This window comes from Oryza sativa, chromosome 4 (genome assembly GCF_034140825.1).
Source record: "Oryza sativa Japonica Group chromosome 4, ASM3414082v1".
Classification (NCBI taxonomy): Eukaryota; Viridiplantae; Streptophyta; class Magnoliopsida; order Poales; family Poaceae; genus Oryza; species Oryza sativa.
Window position 1 is genome coordinate 21,848,843 of NC_089038.1, and position 15,387 is coordinate 21,864,229.

General features: G+C 42.7%; 2 protein-coding genes across 2 annotated transcripts; both read right to left on the minus strand.

Moving 5' to 3' along the window:
* Positions 1–1,719: 1,719 nt before the first annotated feature.
* Positions 1,720–6,224, minus strand: LOC4335880 (cytosolic invertase 1-like). The gene is made up of 4 exons (XM_015778309.3): positions 5,570–6,224; positions 4,569–5,003; positions 2,747–3,308; positions 1,720–2,280 (listed from the first exon to the last, which is right to left on the minus strand). The coding sequence occupies exons 1-4, from the start codon at positions 5,996–5,998 to the stop codon at positions 1,982–1,984; spliced, it is 1,725 nt and encodes a 574-aa protein (XP_015633795.1). The 5' UTR covers positions 5,999–6,224; the 3' UTR covers positions 1,720–1,981.
* Positions 6,225–12,277: 6,053 nt separating this feature from the next.
* LOC4335881 (protein disulfide isomerase-like 5-2) lies at positions 12,278–15,198 on the minus strand. The gene is made up of 5 exons (NM_001419336.1): positions 14,899–15,198; positions 14,140–14,243; positions 13,677–14,047; positions 13,140–13,447; positions 12,278–12,860 (listed from the first exon to the last, which is right to left on the minus strand). The coding sequence occupies exons 1-5, from the start codon at positions 15,136–15,138 to the stop codon at positions 12,612–12,614; spliced, it is 1,272 nt and encodes a 423-aa protein (NP_001406265.1). The 5' UTR covers positions 15,139–15,198; the 3' UTR covers positions 12,278–12,611.
* Between the last annotated feature and the right edge of the window lie 189 nt (positions 15,199–15,387).

Sequence of the window (15,387 nt, forward strand, 5' to 3'; positions counted from 1 at the left end):
TATACTCATATGTATACATATATTTTTACATATTTCACAAAAGTATTTAAATAAGACGAACGGTTAATATATGCTAAAAAAATCAACGGTGTCAAATATTTAGAAACGGATAAAGTACTTTAGTAGTAATAGTTTTGTTCAGTTCGATACGGCAATTAGTAATTTAAAACCGTCGTGATTCCGAACCAATGACTAGACTTGCGTGGCGTCGTCAACCTCGTTCCAAGGTTTTTCAACGTCGCTGTCGAGACGAAGAGAAAAGGACTCGTGAATATTAGGCCTGGTTTAGTTAAAAAATTATTTCCCAGAAACAACACATCGAATTTATGGACACATGCATAAAACATTAAATATAGATAAAAACAAAAATTAATTGCGCAGTTTATATAGAAATCGTGAGATGATTTTTTTAAGCCTAATTAGTTCATGATTAGCTATAAGTGCTATAGTAACCCACATATACTAATGACGGCTTAATTAGGCTCAAAAGATTTGTCTCACGGTTTCCATGCGAGTTTTTCATTCGTGTTCGAAAACTCCTTCTGATATCCAATCAAACATCTGGTGTGACAAAAATAATTATCTTTTCGCGAACTACACATGCCCTTAGTTTTGTGTTCGTTCCAAGGTCTTGTGTTCGTTATCGTTTCCATTTTTTGCTGCAGAGACGAAGAAAAATGACTCGTGGATATTTAGTTTCTGACGCATGGCAAATGACTCAGGTGGTGTTTGGATACAGGGACTTAACTTTAGTCTATGTATTTAGATACTAATTTAGAGTATTAAATATATACTACTTATAAAACTAATTACATAAATGAGAATGTTTACTATAGCATCACATAGGCTAATCATGGATTAATTAGACTCAATAGATTCGTCTTGCCAATTAGTTCAAGATTATGGATGGGTTTTATTAATAGTCTACGTTTAATATTTATAATTAGTGTCCAAACATCTGATGTGATAGGTTTTACTTCCATCTAAACAGGGTCTGAGTGACGCACTAGAATCTCCATTAATGCTGCGGCAATTTTCAGTGATTTTTTTTTGATGGGCAGGTAAAAGGCTGTTGCTGTTCCAGCGTCGCCAATGCATTGCTGATCCCCCTCTCTGTACTGAACGCGAACATATATGCCTTGTGCATGAACTAACTTATCAGTTGGAGCCACCAACCCTCGTGTTGTAAAAACACCATACTCATTAGGCTCCAGCTTGTCAAGCAAAATGCCTGCTAATTGCAAAGCGTAACCAACCCAGTGGGATATTCATCTATCTCAGTAGTTGACTTTCAGTAAGGAAATCAAATGTTTAAAGCCTTATTCGGTTTTGAGGGATTGAAGAGAATTGGAGGGGATTGAGGAGGAATAATTCCATGTAGAATAAAATCCCCTCTAATCCCTCTCTCACATGGATAACTAAACATGGCCTAAGTGTCTGAAACCATCATCATCTAACATCCATATAATTGAGCATGCATGATTCTCTGTCACCAGGGGGCCATATCCAGAAATTAATGAGCCAAGGCCTGGGCTTCCAATTGTAATTTTGGGCCGCATCTTGCCTTTAGTCATAGGCCTTGTTACTTGAGGGATCACAATATTAGCCACAACCATCAACCACGTGAGGGAATTGCAACTGAATCCTCCATACGTAATCAAAATTTATTATTCCACTAGTTTGGGTTTGACAGTGACCAATCAGATCGAGGCCCTAGGGTGAGTGTGAAATGTTTAAATTCCACGGTAAAAGTTCAGTCCATGTGACATCCACATATTCTTTTCCCCCCTATGTTTGATCATTAATTACATAGTGTACAACTGATCACAACCATATAGCTAGCCCAAACCACGCCTTCCAAATTCGGAACGAATGGTTTGTGAAAAAGCGGAAAATCCCCCAAAACAAACACATTTTCTTCTTTCTGTACTATTTTTTGCATGGATCAATCAAAGTTTTTTCACCATAATTAATTAGTAATTTACACGGTCCAGGAGGCGGAGCGCTTGAGGACGGGCTTCATCATGGCCCTGTCCTCCTCGAGGGAGATCATGCCGAGGTGGGAGGGGTCCTCCACCATCATCTTGGCGACGAGGTAGCCGGCGACGGACCACGTCTGCAGCTTCCTCGCCTGCTTGCCCACGTAGCGGCCCAGCTTCCCGTCGTAGTACTCCGGCCACCCGTCCCTCGCCAGCCTCGCCTCGGCGAGCTCGATCGCCCGCCTCGCGATCTTCAGCCTCCCCGTCTTGATGCACGCCGCCGTCAGCAGCCACAGGAGCACTGGCCGCCGCAAATTAACACACAACACAAAACAAACATGCTCGGATCGTTAGATGAGATAACTACTCATTTGGTCACTCGAGTGGATCGTACACTCGTTTTATACATGCCAACTAAAAAATCGTTAAAATTGTTTTAAGAAAAGAAAAATGTGAGCAGATTTGGGTGCGTCATTGTAGTACTAATAAATGTTTTTTTTACAGAAAAATTAAATGCATATGGTTTTCATACTTCTAATGGTCTAATCATTTTTCAAAGAAAATATCAATGTTCAATTTTTTTTTCTTCCCCTCAAAAGAAAATGTTCAAAATTCTTAAAACATGACTTGAAACACGTTCGGAACAGCATGTTTCCGTGACTTCAAAGGGAGGGATTTGTAGGATGTAATTTTATCATTCTTAATAAGGTATCGGAAGGTATTATATTTTCTAAGGATAGAAACAATCGAAGTACAAAATAACTAACCTGGCCAGGATCCGCCATTGTGGTAGCTCCACCGGGTGTTCTTGGGGTCGCACCCGGTGACGAACTCCCACTCGTGTGATTCGATCGCCGGGAAGCTGATCTTGAGCGGCATCTCCCCGATGAGGTCCTCCCACCGCTCCTCGATGAGGTCCATGATCGCCGCCGCCTGCTCGGGCGTCGCCATGGACGCAAGGATGGCGACGAAGTTGCCCAGTGCGAACCATCGGAAGTCCATCCGGGCGGGGCTGACGTTGCCGACGAAGTAGCCGCCGCGGCTGGGCATGAAGTCGAACACCCAGTCCGGGATGGACTCCGGGATGACGTTGAACTTGTTGACCGCAGTGTGGGAGTACTCCTCGGTGCGGTAGCGGTAGACATCGTTGAGCTGCTGGAAGTCGAGCCAGAAGTAGGACCGCATGTGGTAGGTGAGTGCGTGGAGCCGTGTCGCCACGCGGTCCATCGTCTCCTTCCCCTCGGGGGCGTCCGGCTTCAGCATCAGCAGTGCGCACCGTAGCGCCATGAAGAAGAGGGCCTGGATCTCGATTGGGTACCCGTACACGCCCTGCAAAAAAAAAATCATTTAAATTTTTATTGAATAAAAAAGGAGTAAAACTATTCAGGCGCAAGAGAAAAAAATGTAAAGGCTCAAAGCCTTTTGCCCGAGATTGCTAAAACGTAAGCCAGCTACCGTAGATGCTTTGTGTTCGTCAAGATTCATGTTTTGGCCTCTCCTTAATTTTGGCTATTAGGCTAGTCGCCGAAAGATCATGCGGTTCCTTTCCTTCCATATCTCTCATACGACTAGCAGTATTAGTGTCCGCAGGATCTTCTTGGTGCTTTGCTGGTGCCGTGCGGTAGCATTTCACCACTCGAGAAGCGTCGATGCTGCTTGTTGGCACTGCGTTGGCTTTTCATTTCATTTTTCAGAGAGTTCAGTTTCGATTCCATGGTGACCACGACACCGTCGGTGTCAGATCGTATCCATCAGCGTAAATGTGTAGTTATCGATTTATTTCTGGGAATGGGAGTCGTTTTAATTTCTATCGATTAGGATATGGATGGTTACGGTTAGTTTGACCGAGCTGCAGTAGCTGCATGCATGTACAAACAGTGCTTTTTTTTTCTGTTTTGATTATTGGGATCAATTAACCAGACAGTGATCAGTAACAAAATTTTTCAGCATTATGTTCTTTATTATCAGCTAAAGCAGAAACTTTTTTTTTTCTGGCAGCTAAATTCATCCGGTAAGGAGCCTCACCCAAAATTCATTTAGCAACTGATGCCAAAATGATCAGCACAAACTATTTTTTTTAACTCTTTGATGGCATATAAAAGTAGATATGGTGATCATTATCAACAATAATAACATATAGGTGTAAAAAATAAGTTTTTTTTTTAAATTGACAAACTAGATTAATTATGGTGATCATTATCAACAATACTACTCCCTCCGTTTCAAGTTATAAGACATTTTGATTTTAGTCTGTTTTAAATTTGACTAAATTTATAGACAAATATAGTAATATTTATAATACTAAATTAGTTTTATCAAATCAATAATTGAATATATTTTCATAATAAATTTGCTTTGGGTTGAAAGTGTTACTAATTTTCTCTACCATCTTGATCAAATTTAAAGCAGTTTAATTTTGACCAAAGTCAAAACGTCTTATAACCTGAAACGGAAGGAGTAACATATAAATCCAAAAAGAAAATCAGTTTTTTTAATTGAAAAACTAGATAAATTACGGCGATCATGATAATCAACAATAACGAACAAACATGAAGCTAGTGAGGACGAACGAACGACAGTAGTACATACCATCCTGCGGTCGATCATGCAGCAGCCGTCGGCGCAGAGGAGGGTGGGGAAGGTGTCGAAGCCCTCGGCGAGGCACTGGTTCATGATGAGGCGGATCCCGCGCTGGCACTCCGCCGTCTCCGCCAGCGACAGGTCGCCGGTGGACTTGGTGTACGCGCGGAGGAGGATGATCCACCAGAAGCCGGAGTCCACCGGCGCCACCCGCCCGATGGCGCTCTCCCCGAAGTCCGCCACCAGCCGCTCCGCCCCTCCTCGCTTCGCGTCCTTGAGCACCTTGAAGCTCGCCGGCATCGCCCCTTCCCCCAGCTTGAACCTGTCGATCCGCTTCTCCCACCCCTGCAGCAGCAGCGTCTTGAGCAGGAAGTTCTTCACGATCTCCGGCTCCCCGTTCATCAGGAACGCCAGCGCGCTCGGCACGAAATCCCTCACGAACACCTGCGTGTATATGCGTGCAGTTTCATCGATCAGATTGTTGCTTTTAAGATTTTGAGAATATATGCTGATTGGTAGCAGGGTTCAATCTTTCGTTTTTGGCATTTGTATCGGGGGTGCTGATATGATGAGATTATTTGAATTTTTAAATAAAATTTGTTTAAATTTGAACAAATTTTACTAAATTAAAATGTAATAATTTAAAAATTTTGGGGTTTTCCGATAGGAACAAAATTTCGAAAATTTATTCCGGAATTTTGAACACATGTGAATTGTTTGAGGAGCTCAAGATTACGTCCGTGGGAGACTATGGGCATGTTTGGGGAGCTTAAAATTAAAATTCTGAGAAGCAGCTGGTTGGTAGCTAGCTTCTAAGAATCTAGAAAAAAGCTGGGTTTTTCAGTTTCTGATTTCTAGTTCATTTTCTGGATTCTACATCTACAGCTTCTAAGAATCTAGTCTAAAAGCTGGACTATTTGAGGAAACTTCTAATTCTGGGTAAAGTTGCAGCAGCTAAAAGCTCCTCCAAACAGACCCTATGGCTGCTAGAAGTTGAGGACTTGGTATACCTGGTCGTAGTTGAGGACCTCGTCGGAGGAGTGGTCGACGGCGGCGATGGTGCCGAGGGGCTGGCCGCGGAAGCAGACGAGGGAGCGGCGGAGGGCGTCCCAGGCGTCGAAGACGAGGGGGTGGGGGTCGAAGGAGAGGCGGGTGGAGGACGCCGGGGTGCCGCACAGGGACCGGAGCCCGCCGCCGGGGGAGTACATGCTCTCGTAGCTCTCCATCATCGCCGGGTACCCTCCTCCGCCGCCGCCGCGGCTGGCCGTGCCGGAGATGGAGAGCTCAGCGAGGGAGCGGTCGTCGAAGGAGCGCTGCCTGTCCACGTTGATCCGCGGCCGGTGGTTCAGCATCCGCGTCAGGTCGAAGTCGTCCGGGTCCGCCGCCGCCGCCGCCATCGACGCGTGCGACGACGCCTTCCTCATCCCCGCCACCTCCATCTCGTACACCGCCGCCGCCGTCGTCGCGTCCGCCCTCAAGAACCACACCGTACGTACGCGACGACGACGACGACGACGAGAAGAGAAGCCAAACGCAACGAGACGCACGGTCGTCGGAGAGTGGTGGTGTTCACGTGGGCTCGCCGGAGTTCGGTGCGGCGGAGGAGAGGTCGGTCTCTGGCTCGATCGGCTTCGGCTTCGGGCTTCCGGTTTCGCGCGCGCGGGTAAATAAAGGACACCGACGCGGGGGGTGAGGAGGAGGTGGGCCCCACGAGTCAGCGACACCGCGGATTATTGCTGACGTGGCGTTGCGTGCGATGGGGGAAGGGAAGGTGGTGGGGGCGGTTACCTGTCTGCGCACAAAAGGGAGTGAGAGGAGGCGAGATAGAGGCGACACATTTGGGATTCTTTCCCAGATAAGGGAATTTCCCAACAGATTTTGAATGAAGCAAAAGGGCAAACTTGCATGTTTGAGTTATTTTCTTCGCAACCTTATCATTGGCTTAATACGGTAGAATGGGTTGAGTGGATGGATGTACGTCATATATTGTGTTACGGAATTGATAGAAAACTTGCGACAGTTTTCTTCTGTCAAATTTTCAGCCCTTAGGGCATCCACAATGTGCATATAAAGTGGGTAGTAAGAAATAAAATACTACTACTACCAGATTATATACATTGTGAAATAGTAAGTAATAAATGGTAATATGCTTATTACCTAGCCATAAGCAATAAACAAATGATTTCTCTCATCCCTCTCTCATGGCTAATGGTTGTGGGGTCCAGCTTACTACCAACTTTTTTTATTTCACCATTGTAACTACAACAACAACTAATACCCACTGACGCAGGGCGCACCCTTATTCTCAAAGTAGGTAGTAAACATTGGTGATGCCCTTATATCCGCTCCAAGATTCATGCGGGCAACAAGGAAAAAAACAGCAGAATATAGTGTCGTGGAGGGGAATCGATCCTAGACCTTGCTCTTACATAGGGCAGCATTCCAACCACTAAGCCAGCCCAACCGTAGGTATTCATATGCTTTAATCTACTTACATAGCATTTACATCCTAGTTACATAGTAGTTACATAGCACTTACACCGTAATTACGTAGTAGTTATACCCTAATTATATAGTAGTTACATGATAGTTACAGGGTAGTTACATTTGTATAAAATTAGGATTTGCAAATTTTTTTCAAGAGCATATGTGTTTTACTTTTGAATTATTCTTCCTTATACATGTTGAATAATTTCTTACCATTCAATCAACTCAACTGTGGATGCTAAGATCCTATGGTTAAAAAATTTGAAAGCTTTGAGCCTCAAAAACTGTCGACAGATTACTAGCTAGTTCCTTGTGTTATTATTTAATAGGAGTATAGGACGTAAATCTCTTCTGCTACTTACAGAAGGAGTTTCGTCAATCCCCTCCGCAACGCTTCCGGTATGTGAAAACCCTTTCCTTTCTCTTAAAAATAACATCTGCTTTAGAAAATGATTTCCTCTAAAAGAATCCAATCATATGTCTAGAAAAGATAAACGAGCCACTCAGCCCAATTCTTTCAATGAAATTGAATAAAAAAATTGTATCGAAGAACATCATGTTACAACACACAAGTCAATAACCTTTTTCTTTAAAAAATAATAGTAATCCCGGTTTTGCTTCAATAAAAGATAGCCAATGAGCCCATAACCATAGAAAATCTGAGGGCAAAAAATATATAATCAAACAATGCGGGGGTATTCTATATCTTACTAATTAAGTACAATCCATCTATTAAGTGATCCTATTAATACTTGTTGAAATTTCATACAATTGTGGGGGGGTCAAAGCCGGGCACATTTGCCTCCACTGTCCTCCACCGTTGATATTTTAATTAGTTTAGTTCCTTCTCCTCTAGGTGGGGTGGATTGAGAAAATAATATCATTGGCATCCCTAGTCAAGTGATGCCAATACATTTGTATTGGAGCATTTTTTATTTCTAAAGTGTATTAGCAAAGTAAATAGCAAAATGTAATTGACGGTTTTACGAGACTGATGCTTACATGTTGAATCCACCCTGCTACTCCTATGTGATGTGTCAAAACAGTTCGATAAATATCGCAGAACGGAGGGGGTACAATTTTTGGCATGTGTGTTCCGATGTTGCGTGCATTGAACATGGTACACTGTGCGTTTGCTTATTCGCCATGGTACATACTCCTATTCAACAATTGTCTAGCCCAAACATGGCAAAGTTTGAACTTTACCCTAGGAGAATCTTCTCGAACTTGCTGGATGCTCCACCCGTTTCAGATTATAAGTCATTTTGATTTTGGTTAAAGTCAAATTACTTTAAATTTAACTAAGTTTATAGACAAATATAGTAATATTTACAACACAAAATTAGTTTCATCTATAATTGAATATATTTCCTGGGTTGAAAATGTTAATTACTATTTATTTTTACAAATTTAATTAAACTTAAAACAATTTGATCTTGTTTAAAATCAAAATGACTTATAATCTGAAATGGAGGGAGTTGTCAAGTAGAATAGTTGCCCTGGATTTTATTCTATCTAGCATTCAAGAAGATGATTTTGTTGCTATTAGTTCCTTGTTTGATGCATGGTCTCAACATGATCATGGGGAAACGCCATCAAAAAAATAATTGCAAGACTAGTTGTCATACTCCAGGTAAATTAAATGTGTGTCACATCGGTGTGGGTTCCGATTACACAATCCAGCTGCAAACGCAAGAAAAGAAGAAACATACCACTCTTAATAAATTAATCATTTCTGGAAAAAATAATTAATACTGAATCATTTCAAGATAGAAGCATGCAGAACAATCCATCTCTTTCATTGATCATGCATTGCAATTGAATGCATGAGCTAGATTGGATCACAGAGGGGAAAAGGGATTGTAAACCACCAAAATCTTTGTTAACCAAATCAATGCAAAAATCAAATCATCATGCGTGCTTGAGTTTGAAACACTGCCATTGCTGCTGGAGGAATTATGATGAATTACAAGGCTCCGCAAGACCGCAATGAACAGGTCAATATACCAGCACATGTATGATTGGCACTTTGAGTTTTCCAGCCTCATCTTTTCACTTATACTTATCAGCCAATTTTAAATTTTTAACTTTAAATTTAAAGTTAAATTTGGGTTTTTTCCATCGTAGTTTATTTTTTAGTCTTTGTTTTTAAATCGTTAAGAACACATATATGAAAATTTTATTCACAAATTATTTTTTATTTGTAAATATGTTGTTTCACTTTTTCCTCCAATATATCAAACGATGAGGCTGTTTGAAGCATATGTACATCTACTGTATATTACGTGAACACGAAGCAAGAAACAATTATACAGTGTCTCTCAAATAATTTGGTTGGATAACTTGTGCGTTTGATTAACTGTTAGTGCAAATAGAGCTGACTACGCCTATTTTTTTGGTGGTGTTTTTAAGGTAATTGTGAAATGAAAGCTACTGTTTATTTTGTACATCACGTTTTATTTTAATTTTTTTTTCCAAATGAGGCTTTTGGGACCAATTGTCAATACCTGCTCACATCAATCTCGTCATTTTAATTTAGATCTTCGATGATGCTGTTACAAACGACGGTGTGAATAATCTGAAGATTGGCATATACACTGTCAAACACTAATTAATCGTTGGCAGGAATAATGCTTTGTTAGCAGCAGTGCTATCATAGCTTGGTTTTCAATCCTACATATTTTTTCAAACGGGGATTTGAGTTTCACCGCTTCATAAATATGGCAATTGAAAATGAATTACCATCACGTGTTAATTTATAGCACGTGGGAATAGGATCAAAGTGTGATGTGTGTCAAAGAGATATATACCGTGGCTTATCACCAATGTCGCTATTGAGGAGCGTCGAATTATCGAAGGGGTCACCCCTCTTTTTTCAAGCATAGGATCCTCACTGTTATATTGTTTAAGCACTCAATGCGATCCTATCAAGCATAGGAGTATCAATATAATGAATCCTTGTCGATGTTACAAAAAACCATTGCACAACAGTGCACTCCGATAAAAAAAATAGACAGTCAGTCATGTTTATATGGAATAACCATGGAACAACATTTATAAAAAAATATTTACTTATTGTATATATTATAATGGAAAACCATCGTCAAAGATTTATTTTAGAGACCGTGTCATTTTCCAAAACATATGAAACCATAGGGAATAAACTTTTTAGCATATAAAATTTGATAGGTTTAAAATGGGGTGAGCTATATTTCTTTTCATTTCTAGCTAAAAATATTGAAGGATTGTAAAAAGAAAAAGAGTTTACCCGGCAATGCCGGATGACGTGGCCAACCGTTTCCCGCCACGTGGAGGATCTACTGGTCGCTCGGCTGCCCGCGTGGCGCGCTTTGACCGGTGCCTTTGCCTCCTCGCGAGGGAAGAAGAAGAGGAGCCCTAGCTATCCTATCATCGCCTATACTGGCTACTGCCTGTGCCGACGGCGACAGTGATATGATTCAGGGTAGAGTTAATTGGGCCGCCGGATATCGCATATCGCCATTCGATTAATCAATAATACTACTCCTACTAGCGTTCGAGAAATTTTAAATCTTACTAATCATGAGCCTTTTCGAGCCTTGGATTAAGACCCAGACAAAACCAGAACCGCTCGCTCTTCAAGGGCGCGCGCCGCGTCGTCGGTAACGCCATCGTCGCACGGTGTACGGCAGCACGGCTGTCCCGCCACGCCTCCGGGTGCGACGCGACGCGGGCTTCGCCGGCAGCAGCAGCCAACCAACCGATCGACTAGCTTGTGGCCTGCAGAGACGCGCGCGGCTCGCGCTAGCTCTCGTGGCGGCGGTTGTGCGTGCCACACCACTGTTACAAGCTTCCCTTGGTTTGAGGTATACACGAATACGGCGTGCGTGCGTGCGTGGCGGGCCCCTGCAGCTGCAGCTGCTGCTGCCGGTGGCGGCGGCGGCGGGGTGGAAGCCCTGTGCGCGGGATGGCGCCCGTTCCAGCGGGGCACGGGTACCCTTCCTCTTACTTCGCTTCTCCTCTCTTCCCTTCCCATTCATTGCATGCCTTGCCTGCGTAGTTCGATCCTAGGGGGGGCCGGTGTGTCACCGCCATTGCGTGCGCTTGGCGTTGATCGCGACGCTGGCATGTCGAAGGTTACATGAACCGGGGACAACCCGGTTACACGTCGTGGAAGAGCAGATCGAGACCGCGATCGATCGGCTGGGCTGGCCACCTTTTTCGCGAACGCGCAAAAAAAATTGCATGTTGATATATTAGAAGAAAAAAAGTTTTTGTTACACGACATAATCAGCCAGATCAGGCTGGCCTGGCCACCTCGAGGCTCCATGCTCACACGAGCGCGATACCTGCGCGCGTGGTGTTCTTTTCCTCGAAAATGGAGGCAGAACAAGTAAAAAATTCTGTAAATAAGAAAGAAAAAGTAAATTATATTATGGGTCATATATTTTTATGTTCTTTTTTGCTTTGGATTATTTATTGTTACCCTTTGGACCGCGTGATCCACATGTAAATGACACATGGATAATAGAGGTAGTTAGTTTCATTGACAGGTAGACCACTCGGTCTAAGTGTAACATTTGGTACCAATATATCTACTAGTCCAGAGTGGAAAAACACTGCAAAGGAAATTCAAAGTGAAACTTTAGTAAGTATATGTGGTCCAAAATGCAAATTACTACTCAATAATAAAAGCAGTAGTATGCTACTGGCTGCTGGCTGGTGCTGGTTGAAAAGCCATTTGCAATGCTTACCAGAAACCGCAGGTTGAAACCCTTGAAGCTTCATCAACGATCATATATGCTGGGCAGGAGGAACTTGCTGGATCACAACGCGGCACAGGGTGGTTGCTCCCAGCCTCCCAGGTTTAATTTGAGCATATCTTAGTTTTCTCATGCAGGTATATCAATATGCAGCAAAGCTTAACTATCGATTCATTGAAAAGAGATAGGTCACCTGTGAATCACCTGTGAACTGACTCACTGCCCCTAGTTCGTACCAGAAGAGAAACATATGTTACAATCAAAGAAAGACATGTTAATTTTGCAACACCTCCCTGCGCTCTTTATATATTTCGTTCCCCAGTGCTGGAATGCTACCATCCAGGCATTAGCTTGGGAGAGACAACCACTCAACATACAACATACGCTCCTTCTCACAGTTATATCAAAGGTAGCAGTGATAAATAAAAGCCTAGCAGTAAACAAAACCTCGCTCCAGATATACACGCCTTATTACTATTGTATCACTTGTACAAACGTTTTGGCAATAGTTGGACAACAAAAATATTTTTCACAGAACTGTTCAAATTAGAACTGAACTAAGAATCACATTTTCTATCATGCACATGTGGAAGCTAGTTTTAGTTCTAATTAACAAATAAACAGAGGAACAGAAGGCAGAACCGCAGGAGAGCACAACTGCACAAGGCACAACTAGATAATTGCCGACAGAGATACAATAATGTCAGAATCAACCAATAAAACCAGGTCCTTCAGGATTGCATCACTTGGAAGTTTGAAACCTGACCTCTGAACTATATATATATGTATCTCTTGGTGGATAGCCTCTTTTGGTAAGCTTCTTTCACTCTTCATGAGCTCGTCTTACCTGAGGAGTATCATCTTGCCCAGTAAAGTATATCATGACACCAAGAAGAGCGAAGACACATATAAGAATGTATAGCGAGTTCAGGCTGACAAGAGAGTTCAGGAAACCCATGAAAGATGGGCCACTGACTTTCTTCTTTGTTGTTCTTCCTGCTCTATATCCCTCAAGGAATTGGCTTATTTGAGAAGCTTGATCACCTTCCTCTAACTTCTCTGAGCCTTCCACCTTTGGCAGAAAACATTTTTGGTTAATTACAGGGTGTAACAAGTTCTCTATTAGTGCTAACCAGCCAAGCAGAAAAAGATGTTTCAGAAAAGATTATAAGTAGACAGGAAAAAACTAAAAACTAAACATAATACTTCTATGAATATGACAGAAAAAATATGAGCATGCCATGAATATGCATTAACTCGAAAGGTGGCTTTATCAGTAAAATAGCACAGGAAGGGGTTGCTGATGCTGGTGCAGGCATGGATTTCTAAGGTTCTCTACAATTATACTTACCACTTCATACTCCTCATTTCTATCCCAGACGATTAGCTTTGGCAGCTGTGAGCTCTTGGAAATATCAAAAGTCTCGACAAACTCATCCCATTGTTTGATTCCGACATACCCAAACACCAAGTCACGGTTTGCATTGGCAGCAGACCTCAAAACTTTTACCAACTGTGAAGAAGTTTCATCTGAATCATCCTCCAAAATTGCAAGAACAACTTTTCTGTCATCATCATCCAACATTTTGAGTGTCTCTGTGTTGATGGGGACAGTCAAAGGAAGCAGGGATTGCCGTATAAAATCTTCCAAGAAACTTCCTGTGTGCACAAGAAAAAAGAATTACTACCACATATTTGCTACCAAGAAATTCATGGGTGAAATAGTATGAACAATTGCAGGTAGCTACAATTAATCACCCTTTGTTGACATAAGAACTCAGAAATAATGTGATAGTTTGAATTACTTCATATTAGCATCAAGAAAAATATAAATATATAATAATAAACACAAGAAAAGAGTAAAAAAATAGAGTTGCCTAATAAATACCTTCAAATGGGCCATAAAATACACTTTGTTCTTTGTACTTTGGATGAAGTGAAACCAATGCAGGAACCTTATCAAAATCATAAGTGACCATGAAGTCCTCAGAAAAATCTTTTGCAACAGCAAACCATGCTCTTTTCTTGTATTTCCCTCCATAACCAGCAATCAACGACTCATTCACCCCAAACCCAATGAACATTGGAAAGCTCGTGCCAGCATTCTCAACAAAGCTCTTGATCGCAGAGTCCGACTCAAGAATAGAAACATCAGGTGCAACAAACTTATTAAGATTGCGGACAAGCAAGTCAGCTTTTCTTGAACCAGTGTATTCGATGGGGACCCCGTGGATAAAAAGCATCAGTGTAGGGAACCCGCTGTATTCAGTAAAAAGGAAAGGAATATTAGGCATCCACCGGCATCTATACTGTCAAGAAAAATTGAACTAGTTATGAGGGAAACATCTTACTCCACTCCATATTTCGATCCAAGCTTCCTGTACTTGTCAGCATTTACTTTGGCAACTATGATGGGCTCACTCAGTCCTGCCAACACCGGTGCAGCTTCATCTAACTGCAACAGTTTATTTTCTCAATCTTAAGTCCTAGTATAAAACAGTATAATCCACAGAAAGTTCCCTGCTGCCATAAGTAGTAAGCAAACTGTAAAATTCGAGAACCTAGTAATGGCCAAGAATGAAACATCTTGATGCGTCTACAAGACAATATGATGATTCTCACGCGACCACGCCCACAAGCCCACAATAATACAAGGACTTGTCTCTCTACCTTTTCACAGTAAAAAAAAAAGCTCACAACAATTTCCTTTCTTGAGTTCTTCCCCAGAGTAATCTCGATCATAATCAAAACGACGGCATATAACATCTCATTTGTTGTCTAATGGTCAACATAAGAATCATAGTGACAATCCTAAAACTATATAATAAAAAAAATTATCATCCTTTACCCTTTCCCCCACACGCCCTAATCTGCAGTTCATGAGATCTCATCTCGCCGACCAATTACGATCCCGGATACCTAGTCAAACCCACCACCCCCACAACACTCGCTGCGGTGCTGACGAGATCCACAGCGGGCGGCAACCACAGCTCGCAACAGTTGTTCACTCAATTCGCATCGCATCACATCTCGCAACTTCTCCGCACGAGTTCTTGATACTGGTAACAAGCAAACACAGGTGGTGCTGGTGGTCGAGGAGAGGGGAGTACCTCGGGGGCGAGGCGCTTGCAGTGGCCGCACCATGGCGCGTAGAAGTCGACGAAGAGGTAGTCGATGGCGCCCAGCGCCGCCTCGAAGCTGCTCTCGTCCAGCTCTATCACCCGCCCGTCGCGCGGGAACTCCTCGGCGGCGGCGGCGGCGGCGGCGTGGAAGGAGAGCAGCAGGAGGAGGAGAGGAGGCAGAAGCAGCAGGAGGAGGAGGGGGAGGGGTCTCGTCGTCGTCGCCGCCATCGCCGCCGATTCCGATCTCCGCCGCGCCGGAAGGGAGTGGTCCTGACGCCCACGGAACTTGACTAGTCTCTTGATGGATTGGAGGGGTTTATTGGGATATTTTCGTATTGGCCCCTCTACAGTAGAAACGTGTACATTTTGCTACCTACATTAGGGGTCTCATCGTTTGGCTTTTTTTCATAATAAGCTAAAACGGTTTATTAGAGAATAAAAATGAATTTGTTGGTAAAATTTTTATATATGTGTTCT